The sequence below is a fragment of the Macaca nemestrina genome, chromosome 6 (assembly GCF_043159975.1).
Source record: "Macaca nemestrina isolate mMacNem1 chromosome 6, mMacNem.hap1, whole genome shotgun sequence".
Classification (NCBI taxonomy): Eukaryota; Metazoa; Chordata; class Mammalia; order Primates; family Cercopithecidae; genus Macaca; species Macaca nemestrina.
This window is the reverse complement of record NC_092130.1, coordinates 10,533,354-10,551,978: the sequence shown is the minus strand read 5'-3', so window position 1 is coordinate 10,551,978 and position 18,625 is coordinate 10,533,354. Positions and strand designations below refer to the sequence as shown.

Below are 18,625 nucleotides of genomic sequence, written 5' to 3'. Positions count from 1 at the left end.
TCTTTATTTATTTCCCTTAGAAATATATAGAAGCAATTATAACAAAAGCCATACTTGCCCTTAGGACCACTGAGGTGTGCTTCTTAAGCATACATTTTGTAACCGAAATCAACCCAAGCTAGTAATGGAGTCTTAAAACCTAGAAAAAATATGTAAGTTTATTGCAAAAGATAATATCCCATTTAAAACAGTTTAGAAATTTACAAAACCTTACATCAGTACATCGTCTTTAAGAAGGTACTCTATAGATGAGCTGGTATTAAGTTCCAAGGATAGTGAGTACGCATTTATGCATTGTTTTTTAAACTACAGAGAAAGCAGCTACATAAACTCCTGCAATTTAAGTTGATGTATTGGTCTTTTTCCTTTCAATTTTATAAAAGTAATTTTTGCTAAATTAATACCTCTCCAGATAACCAGATCACCTCAAGTACAGCATTTCTGTAGAATATCATGGTAGATGTTACATAATATTTTACAAAGAAGCAGTGATTTTCACATGAACAAGTGAGTATGCAGTTTTGGTATATGTGTGTATGGTGTTTTAAACATAGAGACGATCATTTTTGTTCATCAGGAAAATGTTTATGGAATCCTGTTTCCTCATAATGATTTTAAGTATCAATTTTTCAGAAGATAACTCCTTCCCAGTTCCAGCTCAGTTGCCCAAGCAATGCGGTGTTGTGCTTTAGTGTAGAATCAGTATAGCCTTGTTTGGCTGTATTTCTAGAAATGTCAACATTTTCTCTCTCTCTCTTTTTTTTTTTTTTTTTTTTTTTTTTGTTGTTGTTGTTTGTTGGGGAAGTGTACAAAATGTCAACAATTTCTAGTCCCAGTTTTATTTAATTCCGTTAAGGGTTCATGTGAGGGCCCCAACTGGAAACATATCTATGACCGCATGAGCTTATTAATTTTGTGTGAGGTACCTCAAACATCTCTTTATCTTGCCAGGCTAACTTTGGCCAGTAATCCAGCTCAGCTCTGAGTCACTCAGCTCACGTAATGCAGAACGTGCTAAGAGTTTATAAAGTAGGAAAGCATATGTTCTTATCTCTATTCAAGAATGGACAAACAGGCCCTGGAAATTTAAGCCATTTGCCAAAGGCTAGTGGAATAGACTGCTTGGTTGCCTGGGTCTCTTAATTCTAGGAACGGGGTTTTTACATTCTAGCATGATGCCCGAGAATGTAAATTCATATGAAATTAGTGTAAGCAAAGCAAATTAAGATGGAAGCTCTACTACAAGATAAAATTACATAAGAGATCCCAAATGATTTCACTTTATTGGATTATCCTCTATTCTGTTCTTTTCCATTGCTGGGGCCAACTGAGAGTCGATTGTATGGATACAGGAAAAAAAAAAAAATCTGTGGCTTTTAGATAGTGGTAGCATATCTTACTGAAATGTGGCTTCTTAAGTATGACAAGTGTATTTATCTTAATTCTAACATGACGTTATATATTCCGGTCTCATTCTGTGGGCTTAAACATTACACTAGAAACAGAACAAGAACATCTTGAATGACATTCCAAGACTTAAATAGTGCAAGCTGATATTCCTTGCCAAATTTCCCTTTCATTCTCACTGAAATAGCTTTGTGCACTGCATTGCTATGACAGGGGAAGGTGAAACCATCAGAGTGGTTTGCTCAATTAGGCTCCATTTACAGTGGGGTAGGTACATCCCACAAACACACAGGACGCTGTGCTCTACAAAGATTCTAGTTTAGACACTGGATCTTCAGCCAAGGGGATTACAAAATACCTTCTTCGTTTAATGTATGTTTAGTTTCAGGATCCCTTTCTAGCAATGTCAATCTAACCACATGCTGATGGAGAATTTAATTCAACCAGAAGGTATCTGAGCCTTTCCATCCTACCCCTCATCCCCAAGAGTATGTAGCAATTACTTAATTATATTACTTTAGTCGTTTGTTCAGCCATGCAAACTTGACTGGGTCCACATGTATGCAGGTCTTGTCAAAAAGAATGAGCCAAACCTTGAAGAACTCAGACTTTGGGATAGAAAGATATTTAAAACTAAAATAGAAAAAACTATATCCTCATCCCCAGTCCCGCTACTTTTTTAATCAGGTGACCATTGCCTGGTCACCAGGAAGGGAGTCTGTGTTGATTAATATATGTTTGAACCTATCTACATGGCTGTTTCTGGGATGAAGGGATGAGAAACAGTGTTGTGTTTTATCTTAGCCATATCTATGTTACTCATAAGATGTAACTGATGGACAGGTTGCTGGATCTCATGATTTTAAATGTTGCAGGTAAGTTAACTATGGAATCTTAAAGTTCACACCGAAAACAGACTCCACCCAATTGCCAGGTGGTCTCAGGCCCCAGGCAGAGAAGAAGCATGATGGTTTAGGGTGGGCCCTGGAACAGCTACAACTGCTGAAATCCTCTTTGAATTACAGTTGTCCAGCACACACACCAACAAGTTTATACCCTGGGGTGGCCTGACTCTGCCACAGGCAGAAAGATGCATGCACCATGAGATGACAGAGCCTTAATTTGGGATCAAGGGGATCAACTAGAAAGGAAAACAACCCAACATACCAGGGTGAACCTGCATTTTATGCCCTGCCCACTTCTCTTGTGCTTATTATGCTGATATCTTAGAAAACTGCCAGTTTATCTCATTTTTTCTATGGTACCTGCGTATAACCTATAACATCCCTCTATCTTCCGGCTCTGCACAACACTATTTTTTTCTTTTGGGTTGATGAACCCAGGATGGAAAGGAAGTGCTTAGCATCGTGGAGGTGTTGGAAGGTATAGTGTGGGGTTTTGCTCGTGGTGGGAATCTGGACTTGCAACTCAGCTTGAGTTCTGGCTGAATGTGATGGGGAACTTGGCAAGTGGTCACCCTAGTGTCCGTGAAGCCCTCAGCAAGCAGTGGCACGCACTCAGGTAAGGATGGCGGTCAGGTGTCCAGCAGCGGCTACATCAGCTCCAAGGCTCTTCTGTTTCACAGACCAAAGGGCTCACAGCCCAGGACCTTTGCAAAGAAGTGGGGCAGACCTTAAGTGCAGTGGATTTTCCATCTCAGGGAAGTACGTGGAGATGGGAGGCTGGGGAATGGTCCCAACCAGCTCAGATCCACCAGAAGCATTTCTTTTTCACCTTCTTGGTTTTCTGCCTTAAGTCCTGCTTTTCCGGGGCTGGGGGTTCTGCTGGGGACTTTGGTGGGGGTGATGCCTCCTCGACTGGCTCTGCTTCCTCCAGACTCTGCAAAACTTCATGGAACCTGCCTTCCTGCTGCCGAAAATCATACTCTACACTGAAAAACACAGAGAGGAAGGAAGGAAAGTCAATTCGAATCAGCACAGACTGATTTAGCATCACTCAGCCCCAACTAACATGGAAGAACAAGAGCTTTGGGATCAAATCCTAGATCCTTAGGTACCTACTGGCTGTTTGACCTTGGGAAAGTGATACCACCTCTCTGAACCTCTAGTTCTTCATTGATTGAATTGGCACCTGTAATGCCTTCCTCACAGGGATGTTATTGAGGGTCAGTGAGACCTGATGGCAAGTGTTTTGTAAATATTAGCTCCAGTCTCTCTCTTAATCATTAATGGGTTTTCTTTGCATGTGTTATGCATGAAAACTTTAATAAAACCATTATTAAAAAATTGAGATAATGCAGAGGAACAGATAAGAAAACTGACTGCTCAGTTTCATCGTCTGTAAAATGGAGGTAATATGAGCACCTATCTCAAAGGCTTTCTTTGGAATTAATGTGTGTAAACTGAGATCATATAAATGAAGTGCTCAGAGTAGGCCTGGTGTGCGCTAAGTCCTCCATATGTGTTAGCTTCTGTTACCGCTATCATCGTCATCATTAACATAATTTCTACCAATAGATTATGCCTTGCTCTTTGAATTGCATCTCAGCTTAAAGATGTATCTTGGAGAGCTTTACATGTAAGACTGCCTTGTAGTATTCCTCAATATGATGTATTTAAATATTCCTCTACTGATGGATGGACGTTCCCATGCTCTTTTTCGTTGTTGCTGTTGTTGTTGGCTATTTTACTTGTGTGTTTTGGTGTCATTAACATACAGACTCCATTGTCCTGTGCTGATTATCACAAACATCGAGGAGGTGAAAATGAATTTGTCGCAGACCAGGGGTCCTTGAGGTCAGGGGACATGGGTGTTGAGCAGAAGCCTGGCCTATGGGGAGTGGGTGCTGATGCTGTGACCTCTGCATGTCTGGGAGTCAGGCCAGCAGGACTCCGAGGCTGAGCCTGCTTCCTCACTCTGGCTAACCCTCCCCAGAACCCAGAGAGCCGGGGCAGGAAAAACAAATCCTCTTAGACATCCCTGTGGGCTGAGCACCGGTTCCCTCTGTCCTTGATTGTCCACTTTCCTCCATGAGGAGGATTTACTTACAGAGGAATTTTCAGTGCCAAGATGCTTATAAGAAAGCTCTTAAGCTTTTCGATGTGTTTGTTACCTGGTTTCATACCAGGGGTCTCAGAAGGCCCAAGGATGAGGAGCCAGTGTGGGAGTGTGGAAAGTGGAGGAAACGTGGTTATGAAAACAGTGCATTCTCCTTGTGTAGCCAGGAGGAAAATGAAATGTTGCATCTGGTAGACCAAAGACCCCATGTTGGTTTACGATGTGGCATGACTGGCCAATGACTTTATACCCAGAAAGGGCTGAAAAACAGCTGTCATTAAAGGGACATCTGCCCTTGTTACCTATCCCCATGTCACCTCCCAGGGCCAGGAACCCAAGTTTGTGCTGCTGCAAACGCATGTTGCCATTGCCATGTATGACGGATGAAGCCCCAAAGGATGCCTTGTCCCTGAGCATTCTGAGATGGAATCTGAGATGGAAGAGGCAGGGCTGAAGAGTCAGAGGGGTGAGGGGGCCCGTTTTATAGCCAGACTGACGGGGTATTGGTTCTTAGGGAGCACTAGGAAAGGGTATCTGATTGTTTTGTTTCTGTATTTTCCATCCAGACTTTCTTCTCCTCCACTTACATCCCTTCTCTTTCTGTTCTCGCTTGCCCTCTCTATGGGAACATAATCCTGGCTGGAGGACCTATAGGCCGTTATTATGTTAAATTAGAATTATGTATTATGGATGAAACATAGGCTATGTTTTTTAAAGCAAAGCTCTACAGTTTCACTGTGAGATCTTGGAGAAGTCATTTCCCACTTCCAGGTTGTTGGGTCCTCATCTGCAAAATGAGTAGTGCCTACGCAAAGGATCTCAGTGAAGCTTAAATGCTATGTGCATATACAACATGCAGCACAGAGTAGGCACCAAGTATTCAGCCAGTCACTCGACAAACATTTATTGAGCATCTTCTTTGTGGCAGGCCCTGTTCTGGCTCCTGAGGAAGGAATGGTAGACAGACAATCCCCCTAGCCTCCTGGCACTGCCAATCCAGTGACTCTGTGTCCTCAGTGCTGGCATCAGTAGCTGTTAGAGACCTTCTCGCCAAAACCCAGAATTTGCCAGGCCAGTGGGCAGAGGCATCTGCAGACTCACATACTGACTCTTTATTTCAGGAGTCTCTATTTCAGGAAAAACTCTCAAACCATGTTTTTCCTCTGCTCTCACACAACAATCATCAACACAGAAGAAGCCTTCTATGACCAAAGGCGTGGGAGTTTCTCCCCACTACCAAGCAGTGGCCACCAGTTGGTGTCTTCCAAATCAGTTGCAGCACTATCTACCCAGAGATAGCATCAGATTCCACAGACTGGGGGCTCACTCCCACAAGACTTTCCCCTTGTTCCCCCCACTTACAAGTCCGGGCCCTTGGAACTCCTGACCAACTAGCTTCAAGTTGGGGTTCCCAAAACCCTTTCTTTGGGTTTGATTAATTTGCTGGAGTGGCTCACAGAACTCAGGGAAATACTCGCTTACGTTTACTGGTGTATCGTAAAGGATATTGCAAAGGATACAGACGAAGGGATGCGTGGGGCAAAGTGTGGGGGCTTCAGCCCCCCTGTGTAGCACTCCTTCCTCCGGGGTATGGGCAGAACCCACTCTGGAATCAGTCTCTTGATCCACAATCAGATTAGAGTCCTGCCTTAGGCAGGTGACAGGAAGACAGGAGAAGGTCAGAGAGAGACTCTGCTTCCTGAGGCCTAACTCACCCAACATGATAACAAAAGATTGTAACAAGGACTATGGGAGTTATAAGCCAGGAACCATGGGTGAAAACCTATCTGTCTGTCTGTCTGTCTGTCTGTCTATCTATCTATCTATCTATCTATCTATCTATCTATCTATCTATCTGTCTATCTATCTATCTATCTATTATCTATCTAATCTATCATCTATCATCTATGTATCTATCTATCATTATCTATTATCTATCATTATCCATCTATCATCTGTCATTATCTGTCTATCTATCTATCTATCTATCTATCTATCTATCTATCTATCTCTAGCATCTATTTGTCTCTATCTATTCATTCCCCCACACAGATAGATCACACACATACACACATATATAATCATAACATCACAGTCTCCTATTTCCAGGAGGCATCACCTGGTACTGCACCCCTGTTTGTCTGGGGTAGGGTAGAGTGGGTTTCTGTCTGTACCACCTGAACCTCATTCATCCTAGTGGAAACTGAAGGAGATGGATTGAGAGCCTAGGCAACCCCTGCATTTCAGCAAGGAAGGACTTTAAAATGGTGAGTTGCAAGCTCTGATTCTCACCCCTCTAGCACTGGGAACACACATAGTTCACAGATAGGGAGCATCTATATTCACAATGCTCCTAGCTCCTGAAATAGCCCTGCCCTCCCTACTGTGGCAGAAAAACAATCTTCATCATAGAGTACCAGATGGGGCCAAAGAGAGTGGGTGCCCCCTCTAGGATTTTAGGAGTCTAAGATTTTCTTGTACAAAACATTCCATCCATCATCAGTCCATCCTGCTCTGGGCCTGACGCTGTACCAGGTTCCAGGAACACAATAGTAAGTTAGACAGATGTGGATACTGTCCCCAGTGTGTTTGAGATAGGTGATTAAATAACAATTGCTTTCAAAATATACTTCTTATTTCTCTCAACTACTCCTACTTTCCAGTTCTTCATCCATATGCTTCTGCCAAATTATATGAACACACACATGCACCAGCTGCCTTCCTCTCCTTATATGTGAAGTGTCTCTGACTTCGTAATTCAAACAAACAAACAATGACAACAAATCAGCTGAATTTGACAAGATTTACAAGTGTCCTAATACCTGTTTACGAAAAATAAGTTGGGCGCAGTGGCTCACGCCTGTAATCCCAACACTTTGGAAGGCCCAGGTGGGAGGATTGCTTGAGGTCAGGAGTTTGAGGCCAGCCTGGGCAACATAGCAAGACCCCATCTCTCTAAAAAATAAAAAATTAGCCATGTGTGGTGGTGTGCAGCTATGGTCCCAGCTACTTGGGAGGCTGAGGTGAGAGGATCACTTGAGCCCAGGAAATTGTGGCTGCAATTAGCTATGAGTGCACCACTGCACTCCCGCCTGGGTGACAGAGTGAGTCCCCGTCTCAAAAAGAAAATGATATTAATGCTCTGGATGATTCCAGAATGTGTATAGAACTGGCAGGCCTGGGTCGAAAAGACCAAGAGATGGAACGGAAACTTTGTCTCACCGTCACAACTTGACGCCCAGCCCAGTATAGAGGATGGAGTGAGGGCCCCAGAATTGAACACTCTTGGGTTTGAATGGAGGCTGAAGCACTTCCTGGCTGGGTGACCCTGGGCAAGTTTCTTCTCTGCACACGGCTCAGTTGAACTTGGGAGTTACACTAGCTGCCTTGCTGGCTGGCTGTGCAGATGGGACGCAATAACAGGTGAAATCACTGCACACAGAACACCGTCTCGGCCCATTCCACTCTTCCTCACTAGGTCCTCTGCCTTCCCATCTCAGCTCCTTGCATCAGCCTTCAGCTCTTCAGTAGCTGCACACCTTACCAGCAGCATCACTCCTCACCCCTCCCCACCATCTACATTCAGGGAAGAATACACTCTTTGTGTTTCTATGGAAACACAGCAGGGTTCCATTATAATCACTGGGATTTAGGGAGCTCCCCACTCCCCTCTTGTGACTGCCCCCACTGGTCTTGAACAATTTAAAGGGGATCGAAAGTAACTTTCTTTTCAAGACCAGGCAAATAGCAGAGTATGGAGAAGTGTGTGTGCTTTGGAAGGAAATTTATTAATGTTTTTTAGGCCAAAGCAATTTATTAACATAAAGGAAAATTGCCACTTTTCTTTTTATTCATCCGTTTGACACACTGCAGTTGAATTTGGAAGGGAGGAGAGGGAGTATATTTTGCTTTGGTGGCAGCTACCTTATAAATGGGGAGGGACAGCGCCCTGTCATCTGCTTTGTGTCTTGGGGCTGGGTAGAAAAGAGAAGATGCGTTTCTGTTTCCTACTTAGCTACTTACACCGTGCTCAGCAACCCCTTGCAAAGAGGAATAAGTTGCCAGCTTGGTGAAAATTGAAGTCAATTCTTAGCAGAGGGTTGTTTGCAGATACTGGAAGACTCTCTGCTTTGGGTTTCAGCTCAAGGACCCAAATAGCACACCAGTAACTTTTCTAACCTCACCTCCATTTCACTGCTTCCACCTACTCTCTGTACCCTCCCATCCTTACTATCTTCCACCATCCGTATTTCACATATGCTCTATATTCCATGCAGAATCATAAGAAGGAAGACAGGTGCAGAGTGCTGAGTTTGCAGAACCCTGGCTTACAGTGGAGGGTAAATTGTAGTTAAGAAATTGTTACAATGCAAGATTCTGGACACGAGCCCTTGAGATAGTCCAGAGCATTCAACGTATGTGAGTTGGTCCTCCTGAGGAGGCATGGGACATAGGACCTGTGGTTCAGGGATGCTCAGTTAATTGCCTGAGGAACCTTAGAGCCCTTCACATCCAAGGAGATGTCTGAACACGGAGCCACACTGCGTTTAGAGAGTGAGCTATGTGTAAATCAGAAATGGTAAGAACTTTCAGGTTTCCCTCTTGAGGGCACCTCACTAATCTAGCTTACAGATCAGTGCTCCAGCCATCATGCTTGCTGAAAAGCAGAAAGCTGTTTTTCTCGGTAATTGGAAGCAGCAAGAGCCCCAAGTCATGACTTGTCTGGAAGAAGAAACAGTGAGTAACAAATAGCAAAAACTAGATAAGCACATGAGCAAACAACAGAGCAAGGTTCTGGATGCAAGATCTTGGCTGGGTAAAACGAAGTTGGGTGAACCAAAAGGAGATAAAAATGGATGTAGAAACAAACAAATAACAGAAGCCTCTTAGTTGTATATACCTTTTGAATTTGCAGAGTATTTTAGATCTGTGTGTTTATTTTACCCTCATCATAGCCCAGGAAGATAGGAAGGTTGTTGCCCACTTAACAGACAAGCAAGTTGGCAAAGGGAAGTCACATTATAAGTTACAAGCAGAATCTAAACTTGATGTCTTAGTCTGCTTGGGCTGCTATAACAAAATACTACAGACTGGCTGGCTCATACATAACATACATTTTATTACTCACAGTTCTGGAGGCTGGTAAGTTGAAGATCAAAGTGCTGTTAGTTGGGTATCTGGTAAGGGCCCTCTTCCTGGTCTATAGACAGCTGTATTCCCTTGCTGTGTCCTTACGTGGCAGAAAGGAGAGAGGGACCTCTCTGAGTTCTCTTTATAAGGGCACTAATCCCATTCATGAGGACTCTAAGTTCATGACCTCATCACCTTCCAAAGCTTCTACCTCCAAATATCATCACATGGGGCATTAGCAATTAATTTGAATTTGCAGGGTGCACAAACATTCAGTCTATTCACCTGGTTTCCTCACACCTGGTCCTTTGATTTTTCTGTTTAAAGAAGGATCCAATGTTTTAGCCATGGACCTAACTCTTTCCAGCATTTTATTCTAAGGAGAAGAAACAAAAAGAGAGTACCTGGACCACATTCGATTAGGACACATGGTAATTTAAATGGAAAAAAATAATAACTAAGATAAAAAGAATGATGGTCATTTATGGAATGAAATCTATGTGCTAGACACTATGCTACAAGTTTACATTTCTTCTCTCATGAATTCTCAAGTCCCATGGGATAAATAACATTTTTTTTTTTTTTTTTTTTTTGTTTTGAGACGGAGTCTCGCTCTGTCGCCCAGGCTGGAGTGCAGTGGCCGGATCTCAGCTCACTGAAAGCTCCGCCTCCCGGGTTTATGCCATTCTCCTGCCTCAGCCTCCCGAGTAGCTGGGACTACAGGTGCCCGCCAACTCACCTGGCTAGTTTTTTGTATTTTTTAGTAGAGACGGGGTTTCACCGTGTTAGCCAGGATGGTCTCAATCTCCTGCCCTCGTGATCCACCCGTCTTGGCCTCCCAAAGTGCTGGGATTACAGGCTTGAGCCACCGCACCCGGCCGGGATAAATAATATTACCTTCATTTTATAAATGAGAAAACTGAGGCAAAGAGAGGTTAAATATTCTGCCAAGGGCATGCAAATGTAAGTGACAGAGTCAGAATCTGAACCCTGAGAGTCTAGCCCCAAAGCTTATACAGTAAGATGTACTGGACCAAAAGAACATAGTAATCTGTATCTGTATGAAATCTTGATTGCAAAATGTGTAGGGTGGTGGGGGTGGAGGTGGTGACCAAGGCCTGGTGCTCCTGGATGACCTCATAGTCCCCTGTGGAACCAGACCCAAACTGGGGCTGGGGTGCATGGGGGACTCTTTATGGACCAGCTGACCAGTTCGCCTTGGAATACTCTTTCTCAATTTCAGGGCAGCCTTGATAGGGAGGCTGCATACCTAAAAAAGGTGCTCAGCTTCTAAGGAGGCAGCATATTGAAGATAATATCTGGGGTCAGCAATCTTGGGTCTCGTGTAGGCTGCTGATATCTCCAGTGAGCCGTTTTGCACCTCCTTCTCAGCAGTGGGTCCTGCTCTTTTATAAAGAGACATGCCGACAAGCCACTGCCTTCAACTACACTCTAAGCAAGTTGGCCGAGAGGCGAATGATTCATGGCATCTCCCTGAAGACAAACCATCTTCCAAATTCCCCTCCACCTCTTCTTCATCTCTTGTTGGAGCATTTCTGTGGTCCCTGTTTCTGCAGAACACAGGTGCACCACTGATTTACTGACCTCCTGCAACTTTCTCTTTTAAAGAATTAGCTGTAAGAATCAATGGATGCAGTGAGGGTCGTTTGGTTCTTGTCCGTTTGGATAAATCATGACACTTAGGAAGGCGTCTCTGGGGAAGAATTACAGTCTCGGATCACAGGAACTTTAGTTTGTATGTTTTTCTTGCCTCAGCCTGGAAGGGACATTGTTCCTGAAACTTTCTCCTAATGACCAGTTTGCTCATTTTTTATAGGGTTTAATTTTGAGCTTCACAACTTGCAGCTATTTCAAATTGCCAAGTCTACCCCTTCTCCTAGGGCATCTATCTGCTGTTGAGTCTTCAGAAAATCACAGGTTCTCTTCTTGGCACATATATAAATGGGATCAAGCTGCAGAAATCTCTGCTGATAGCTGTCTCTGAAAGAAATCTGTGTTTTGGGTTCTGTGACTCTGTGCCAGGAAGATCTGCCTGTGAAGCCCTCAGAAGGCGTAGATCATCTCCGAGAAAGTTAACACACTTATTCACTGACGATGCAAGGTCACAAGGAAAGAGGGGAAGGGACAGGAAAGTCTCCTGAAAGTAGGACCTAGTTTTGAGCCCTGGCTCCCTTGGATCTTGGACAGATCACTTAACCTCTCTGAGTCTCAGTTTCCTCATCTGTAAAATGGGAATGTTAATCCTATCCACATTTTAGGATTGTTAGGAGTCTGAAATGAAACGATAGACATATAGTCTTGGGCAAAATGCCTAGTGCAGTGGCTGGCTTAACAAATGGTAATGATTATTACACTTACTTGATGGAGAAATAAAGATCGGATCACTCTGTGGTCACCTGTGGCCTCTGTGCCAGCAGCCACTCATTTGTTATTCCTCTGAAATATTCAACTTGTGTAATTTTATATTTATGGCATGTATCAGCCTCTTTCGCTATTAATGCATTAAAATAGGTTTCATTTTTTATTGCAGATAAATTGCTGATGCTGTAAATCCTACTTCTTTTCCTTTACACTCTAGGGAGAAAAAGAAAGGGATAATGCCATTCAAGAGAATCAGGGAATAGAGACAAATGTCTTGGGAATCAGCCTGTTGGGACTCAGAGAAATTTTACCTTTTACATTTTACATGTGCCCCAAACTTCATGGCTGTTTCCCAAAGAGACAATTGAAGCTGTGTTTGCTATTGGTTGTTTTGGGGATGCTCGAGGGTGTTGCCATGACGTCCACGGCCCAGCGTTTGAAATAGTGTGACTCAGTCCATATTGCAATTTGATGAAAGCTGCAAATGCATCTGTGATTACTAGAAAGAAGAGTTCTGCTGTGTGCCTTTATCATTATTTTTTACTGTGGACTTCATTGCTGGCCAGAGGGAGGACTGTGGCTGGAAGACAAGGCTCTCAAGAGTTCACCTGGCTCCACGCTGGGAGAGAGTCATAAGCAGACAAAAAGAAAATACTAAATAATTTAAGTGAAAAGTTGGCTGCTAAACCCATAGGACTGAGTGCATATTGCATTTCTAGAGAAATGCCTTTTTCTCTGGTTAGGTAATAGCTTTAAGTGGCAGGCAAGGCCAGAGCTCAGTGGCCAAATAGCTTAACCAAGAAGGAAACTCCCGGAAGCACTCTCAGACCATCAACCGCGTGACCTCAGGAGGTTCACTCAGCTCTCTGGAGCCACTCTCTCCTCAGTGATGTGGAGCCCTTGCTTTTCTCTTGCCGGGTGCACAGCTGTGAGGCTTTGGCCTGCATTCCAGGGAGCCTCCTTGTCATACTCTGAATATGAAAACTGTGAAGGGGACGTGCTAGGAACGAGAATGCTGGTTGCTAGATACAAAGGGAGGCTCTTGCAGAGAGTCTCCTTTACAAAATCCATAAGTTCTCTCTTTGGTCCAGAAGAATTTATGAGTGGATGCATCAATAATGATTAAAAGAAAAAAGTGGCCGGGTGTGGTGGCTCAAGCCTGTAATCCCAAGACTTTGGGAAGCCAAGGTGGGTGGATCACTTGGGGTCAGGGGTGCAAGACCAGCCTGACCAACATGATGAAACTCCGTCTCTACTAATAATACAAAAATTAGCTGGGTGTGGTGACGGGCACCTATAATCCCAGCTACTCAGGAGGCTGAGGCAGAAAAATCACGTAAACATGGGAGGCAGAGATTGCAGTGAGCCGAGATTGTGCCACTGTACTCCAGCCCAGGCAACAGCGAGACTCTGTCTCAAAAACAAAACAAAACAAAAACCAGTGGTTTGTGGAGTTTGAGAAAATGAGTGGGTGGTGGTGGCAGATTCTGCATGGCATTTAGCTTCATACATGGTCCTTGGTTCCCAAGCATGGGCTGACCATACCCCTGTCCTGAAGTGGGGATGTAGTGGTAATGGTCAGCACTTGGAAACCCACCTTTTACGTGTGTCTGCTGTTCTGCTGTTGACCCTCTAGGACTCACCAGAGGGTAGTTCTTAGCATTTGGTCTCTTGGCCAGAGAGCAGAATTAGGCTTTAATTACTCTCAACTTTTGTTGGAGGAAAAATGTCAGCCTGGATTGCCAATCAGTTTCTGATCTCAGATGAGGCCTGAGGAACTGAGAGGTGGGAGAAAGGAAAGGTTACAGCTGAATCCCCTAAGTATTGCATAATGCAAGCCTGGGCCCCAGAGTGGCCTGAGAGGGACTCCTTTTCTCTTCTCATTGGAAACAGGAGGCATCAGAAGATAGCCCGCTCCATGAATAATCCTCTCTCTTCTTTTCCTCGCCCTTGCCTCCATTCTCACCTGTACCCAACATATATAATTAGGTCTGTATATGATCATCTAACCCTAAAATCAAAGCCAAGCAGAAAGGTAATTCATCTTTCCAAAGACGTATGAAGAACTAAAGCTACTTTCTGGGCTATTTTACAAGCAAGTATTTTTTATCCATGGGCTGGTTGTCACAAAATTTTCTAGTAAATCAGCTATCTTCTTTTAAGACCCTGATTTTTTACTTAAAAAATTCCTCAAGCTTTATTTGAACCAGCCTTTCCCAGGGAGCTTGCTGCAACTGCAGCTTCCCATCCTCCACCCCACACTCTCTGATTCTGTGGCTTTGGGGCTGAAACCCAGCAACCAGTTTCCACAGACACCCAGAGGTTCTGATGCAGATGGTCCATGACCATACTTTGGAAGCACTGTCTGGGGCCTGCATCTTCAATGCAAACCCTCATGATGCCCTTGGCTGAGTGGAAATCAGTGACGATCGAACATTCCCCTGAGCCCTAATATCCTTCAGATGAGTCTGGCATCTGGAAGGCAGCATGCTATGGAATCTGGCTTGCTGGAAGACAGAACTGTGTGCTGCTGTGGCGGTTGCAATGACTATTTCCAGAATAATTGTGCAAGTGCCTCACCTCTCTCAGCTTCAATTGCCTAATCTGAATGTTGAGCAAGTGCCTGACCCCCTCCTGAGCATCAGTTCCGTCATCTGTAACTTGGGGGCACTTCAATCAATCTCATCGTCGTGAGGATTAAGTGTGAAAACAGAAGGTACTTCAAGTGATCAGTAAATGATGAATCCTCAGTAAGTGGTAGCTCTCTTCTTTCTTTCCCTTAAGTTTCAGCCCCACAGATCTCTTTCGTCAGCTGTTATCATTGTAAAAATCATCAATGAAAGTCAAATAAACTAGCCCCCAATTATGAGGATTTAATCTGAGTGTATCTGAGTGTACTTATTTCCTTTTGTTGAAATTACTACAAATTTAATGGCTTAAAACAACATAGATTTTACTCTTACAGTTCTGGAGGGCAGAAGTCCTCCAGAGCTGTAAATCAGAGCTGTGCTCCTTCTGGAGGCTCTAGGAGAGAACACATCCCTTGCTTTCTCCCACTTTTAGGGGCTGCCATGCCTCTTGGCTTGTGACCACAGCACTCTGCCCTTTGCCTCTGGCATCACATCTCCTTCTCTGACTCTGATCCTCTGGCCTCCCTCTTTCTCTGCGGCCCTTGTGATTACACTGGGCCCATCCAGACAACCCACCCTGCTCTCCTCCTTTGAAGTCATTTCATCTGCAAAGTCCCTTTTGCCAAATAAGGTCACATGCAGAGGGTCCGTGAGTTAGGATGTGGACACCTTAGGCATTATTGTGCCTGCAAACCTGGGTTTTGATATTTAGCATTAGATATTTAGCAAGAGAACCTGAAGATCTGATGTTCTGACTCCTTCTGCCAAAGAGATCACTGGGACAGTTCAGACACCAGAGAAAGGAGATATTTTCACCTGGAGTTTTGTGGTTCCCCACAATCAAACTTTGCTTTCCCACTGCAGCCAGGACAAAAGTCCCGGGCAATAATGTCATATGGCCTGGAAGAACAAGGGTTTCAATGTTCTATGAAAGTGCAGCAAGCTCTCTGAGTCATCAGAGAAAGGGTCTCTCTTGTTGAAAGTATGTGGCATTCGAGTTATTTTAAAACTGGCAACCCATGGGCTTACATTCAGCTTAAAAAGATCCATTGAGAACCAGCTACATAGAAGCCCTCATTCCTAATGAGAATATTTGTTTAATCCTTCATTTCCCCACCCAAGGGTGGTGGTGTACACTAATATTAACAATGACTTTACTTCTGGACAATCTAAGTAGCTGTCTCAAGTCCACTGCTGCTTTTCCTTCCTCTCCTAGTTAATAGAGTCATTTCTTTCCTTAATAAGCACCTACTAAGCACCAAGTATGTATGAAACAATGATCCATGACTTTGAGAGACTAGCCATTTGCTGAAGGAAAGAAACTTATAAACACTCTATTACACTGCAGTAGGATCAGTGACCTAGCAGACAAGGGCTCATGGCATGGGGGTCCTTCTGGGGAAGGATTGGATTGTGAGGTTGTCCATATAACTGACATTTAAGCTGCAAGACTAAGAAATATCCACACGAAGCAGGGCAGAAAAGACATCCAGGAAAGCAAAGGAACTTATGCAAAGGCACTGAGGAATGACAGAACCACCAGCTGAGCACCTAGTTCCCCATGGCTGGAGAGGAGCCACAGACTACCTGAACCAGGACAAGATTGTTTAGCAGGGAAGTGGCATGGTCAGATTCTATTTTTCAGATGCAAGTTAGCAATCTGCATGGAGGATTACTTGAGATAAGGGAAGAGAGACCTGTGTCAAAAAAGTCAATTCGCATTTAAGTGACAAATGACAGCAGCCTTTTTTGAACCTGTGGCAGAGGAATTGGAGTGAAGGGGTTGGATTGAGCAGTTGGAATCAGTAGCTTATTTGGTGTATGAAGAGAAAGTCAAGGGGGACTGTGATATCTTTATGGAGTTGCCTCTTGGTCAATGGTGTTGAACAAAATGAGAAATATGCGAAGAAAATTAATTTTGTGGTGAAATGGGTGTGTTTGGGGATATGACAAATTTGAGTTGCCTTGGGATATGAAGTGGAAATGTCTGTAGGTAGTTGGTTGAAAATTTTAGATATAAAGATAGATTGATATAGATATCAGATAAAAGGTAGCAGAAAGTAGTACCACAGAAATAAAGTCCATGAGTGCAGTTGAAGAAGTGGTGGGAAGAGACTAAGGATAAGAAGAGGAGCAGCCTGTCCAGGTGGACCCTGGATGAACAATACCTCTTCTATTTCTCTCACCTCTCTAGCACCTTTTAAATCCTACATGGCCAATCTGTCTCTTCACCCACTGAAAATGGTAAGCTTGCAACTCTGTCTTTCCAATTCCAGAACAGCATGCTTGGATGGTAGATGAAAAGTTTTCTGGGAAAGACCTCTTATTATTTTCCTTTAAAACATATTGGAGACATTTTACAACTTAAACCAAGCAGTTTTTTCCTGGGAGTTATGTCTGGAAAAGAAATGCATGATCTCTGTAGTCAAAGACCTCTAAAGAAGCACTGCTGACTATTTTTAGCATGAGTGTAAAGATGAATGCTGGAGATATGGCTGGAAAAGTAGAGAAGGGGGTGAGGGAAGGAGGAGCAAGCGACTTAGAGAGACCTCATGCCCTTGAGAAGGTGAAAAGGAGCCAGTTCTTTAGGGCACCATTTCCCAAACTTCAATCACTCATTCTCCACCTTCATGGTTTTGCAAGATTCCCCATACCATCTACACAATTATTCACTTCACTTTTTTTTCTCTAAATCCATCCACTTTTTGAATTTAAAAACATGTTTTATATCAAACAGGCAATATCACTTTTGGAAATGCAGACCTGCATCAATTACAGAAATATTTAAAAAGGCTAGTTTTAAAAGTTAAAGCCTTCAATAGAAAAAGTAAAAATGATTGTATTCTAGCTAGATAACTATTGCTTGCTCAGGGCTGTGAACCTGAGACCTGCTCTTTCTTTGCAGAGAAATGTGATAAGCCAGCATTAGGAAGGTTTTAAAGACGTTCTAGTACCAAACTCAGATTTTCCCCTCTGGGTTATTGGAAGGATTGAAATAAATTTGAAAAGATAACAACTTTCGTACTAAGTAATTTAATGTTATTTAATCTTGGATACTATGGTGGCATTCACTCAACCCTTTGGGTAACTTGTGCTAGGATTAATGCTAAGGAGGAGTGAAGGAAGTGATTGGGGCCAAAACAGGCTGGAATCAGCTTGTGGTTTAGAGCCAATTGCCACTCACTTCCTGTGGAGACTATGGTAGTCAAAACAAAAGGTTCCATTCACCTTGATGTACATAATTCCCTGCAAGCTCTTGAGAGCCATGGATAGAATCTCTAGGCACTGGTGTTGGGACTGTGCTCTTGGTGAGATAGGGTGTATCCAAGTGTTCAATGGTAAGAGGAGAGTCAAGGAGGCTCTCAGGGAGCAGAGAGAATGAGTTTGATAGAACCAGATGACCCCACATGTCTTGATAAGAGCAAGCAGCATAGCCATAGCCTCCAGCTGCTGGAGCCTCTGGGAAATACCACTTAGGAAACCATATGCATGGCTAACTTAGCAGCAACATCTCCAGAGAAGAAGATCCAGTGAGCAATCCATCATGCGCCCATCTGCTTTATGTACAGTGACATGCACTGAGCACATCCATCACCTGGGAGAGAGATTGCGGCTTAACAAGGCCTGGGGATGAGTATTTCACATCACTTATTCATTCGTTTCTAAGATCTGACTTTCCAGAACACAATGCAAGTTTGAAGTCATTTGAATGTTTTCTAAAAAAAAATGACAACTCTCATCTTCCCACTGTTGCAACGATGGGGCTGTTGTTCAGATCTCTTTGCTTTCATCAAATTAATTGCCCATTCCCTACAATGGCTTAGATACAAGGATATAGATTCTGTCTGGGAGAACAGTCTGGCTTTGAATGGTAATGAGGGATATATGCATACAATTGCTTTTCTTCTGGAAAGGAAGGTGTGCATGAAGGTTTGCTAACCCATCCAGGGGTGTAACTTAATTTAGAATGTTTGCTGGAGATGTTTGAAGTAAGTGCTAGAAAAATGCAAACATTCTCAGACGCGTTGGAAGGTCATAGTTTAGCCAAATATTGTCAC

At 43.5% G+C, this 18,625-nt stretch overlaps 2 protein-coding genes across 9 annotated transcripts in view; one reads left to right on the top strand and one right to left on the bottom strand.

Moving 5' to 3' along the window:
- LOC105480844 (dedicator of cytokinesis 2) overlaps positions 1-18,625 on the top strand; it is a 434,017-nt gene that overhangs the window by 212,706 nt on the left and 202,686 nt on the right. The gene's annotated exons all lie outside the window — the stretch shown is intronic.
- INSYN2B (inhibitory synaptic factor family member 2B) overlaps positions 755-18,625 on the bottom strand; it is a 118,554-nt gene continuing 100,683 nt past the window's right edge. For 4 of the 6 annotated variants that reach the window (XM_011740028.3, XM_011740032.3, XM_071098099.1 and 1 more), the window contains one exon: positions 755-3,298. In XM_011740028.3, the coding sequence (XP_011738330.2) occupies positions 3,112-3,298 (187 nt within the window). In that variant the 3' untranslated portion in view covers positions 755-3,111. Of the gene's footprint in view, positions 3,299-5,462; positions 9,656-18,625 lie in introns of those variants that run through there. The other 2 variants (XM_071098103.1, XM_071098102.1) reach the window with 2 other exon arrangements.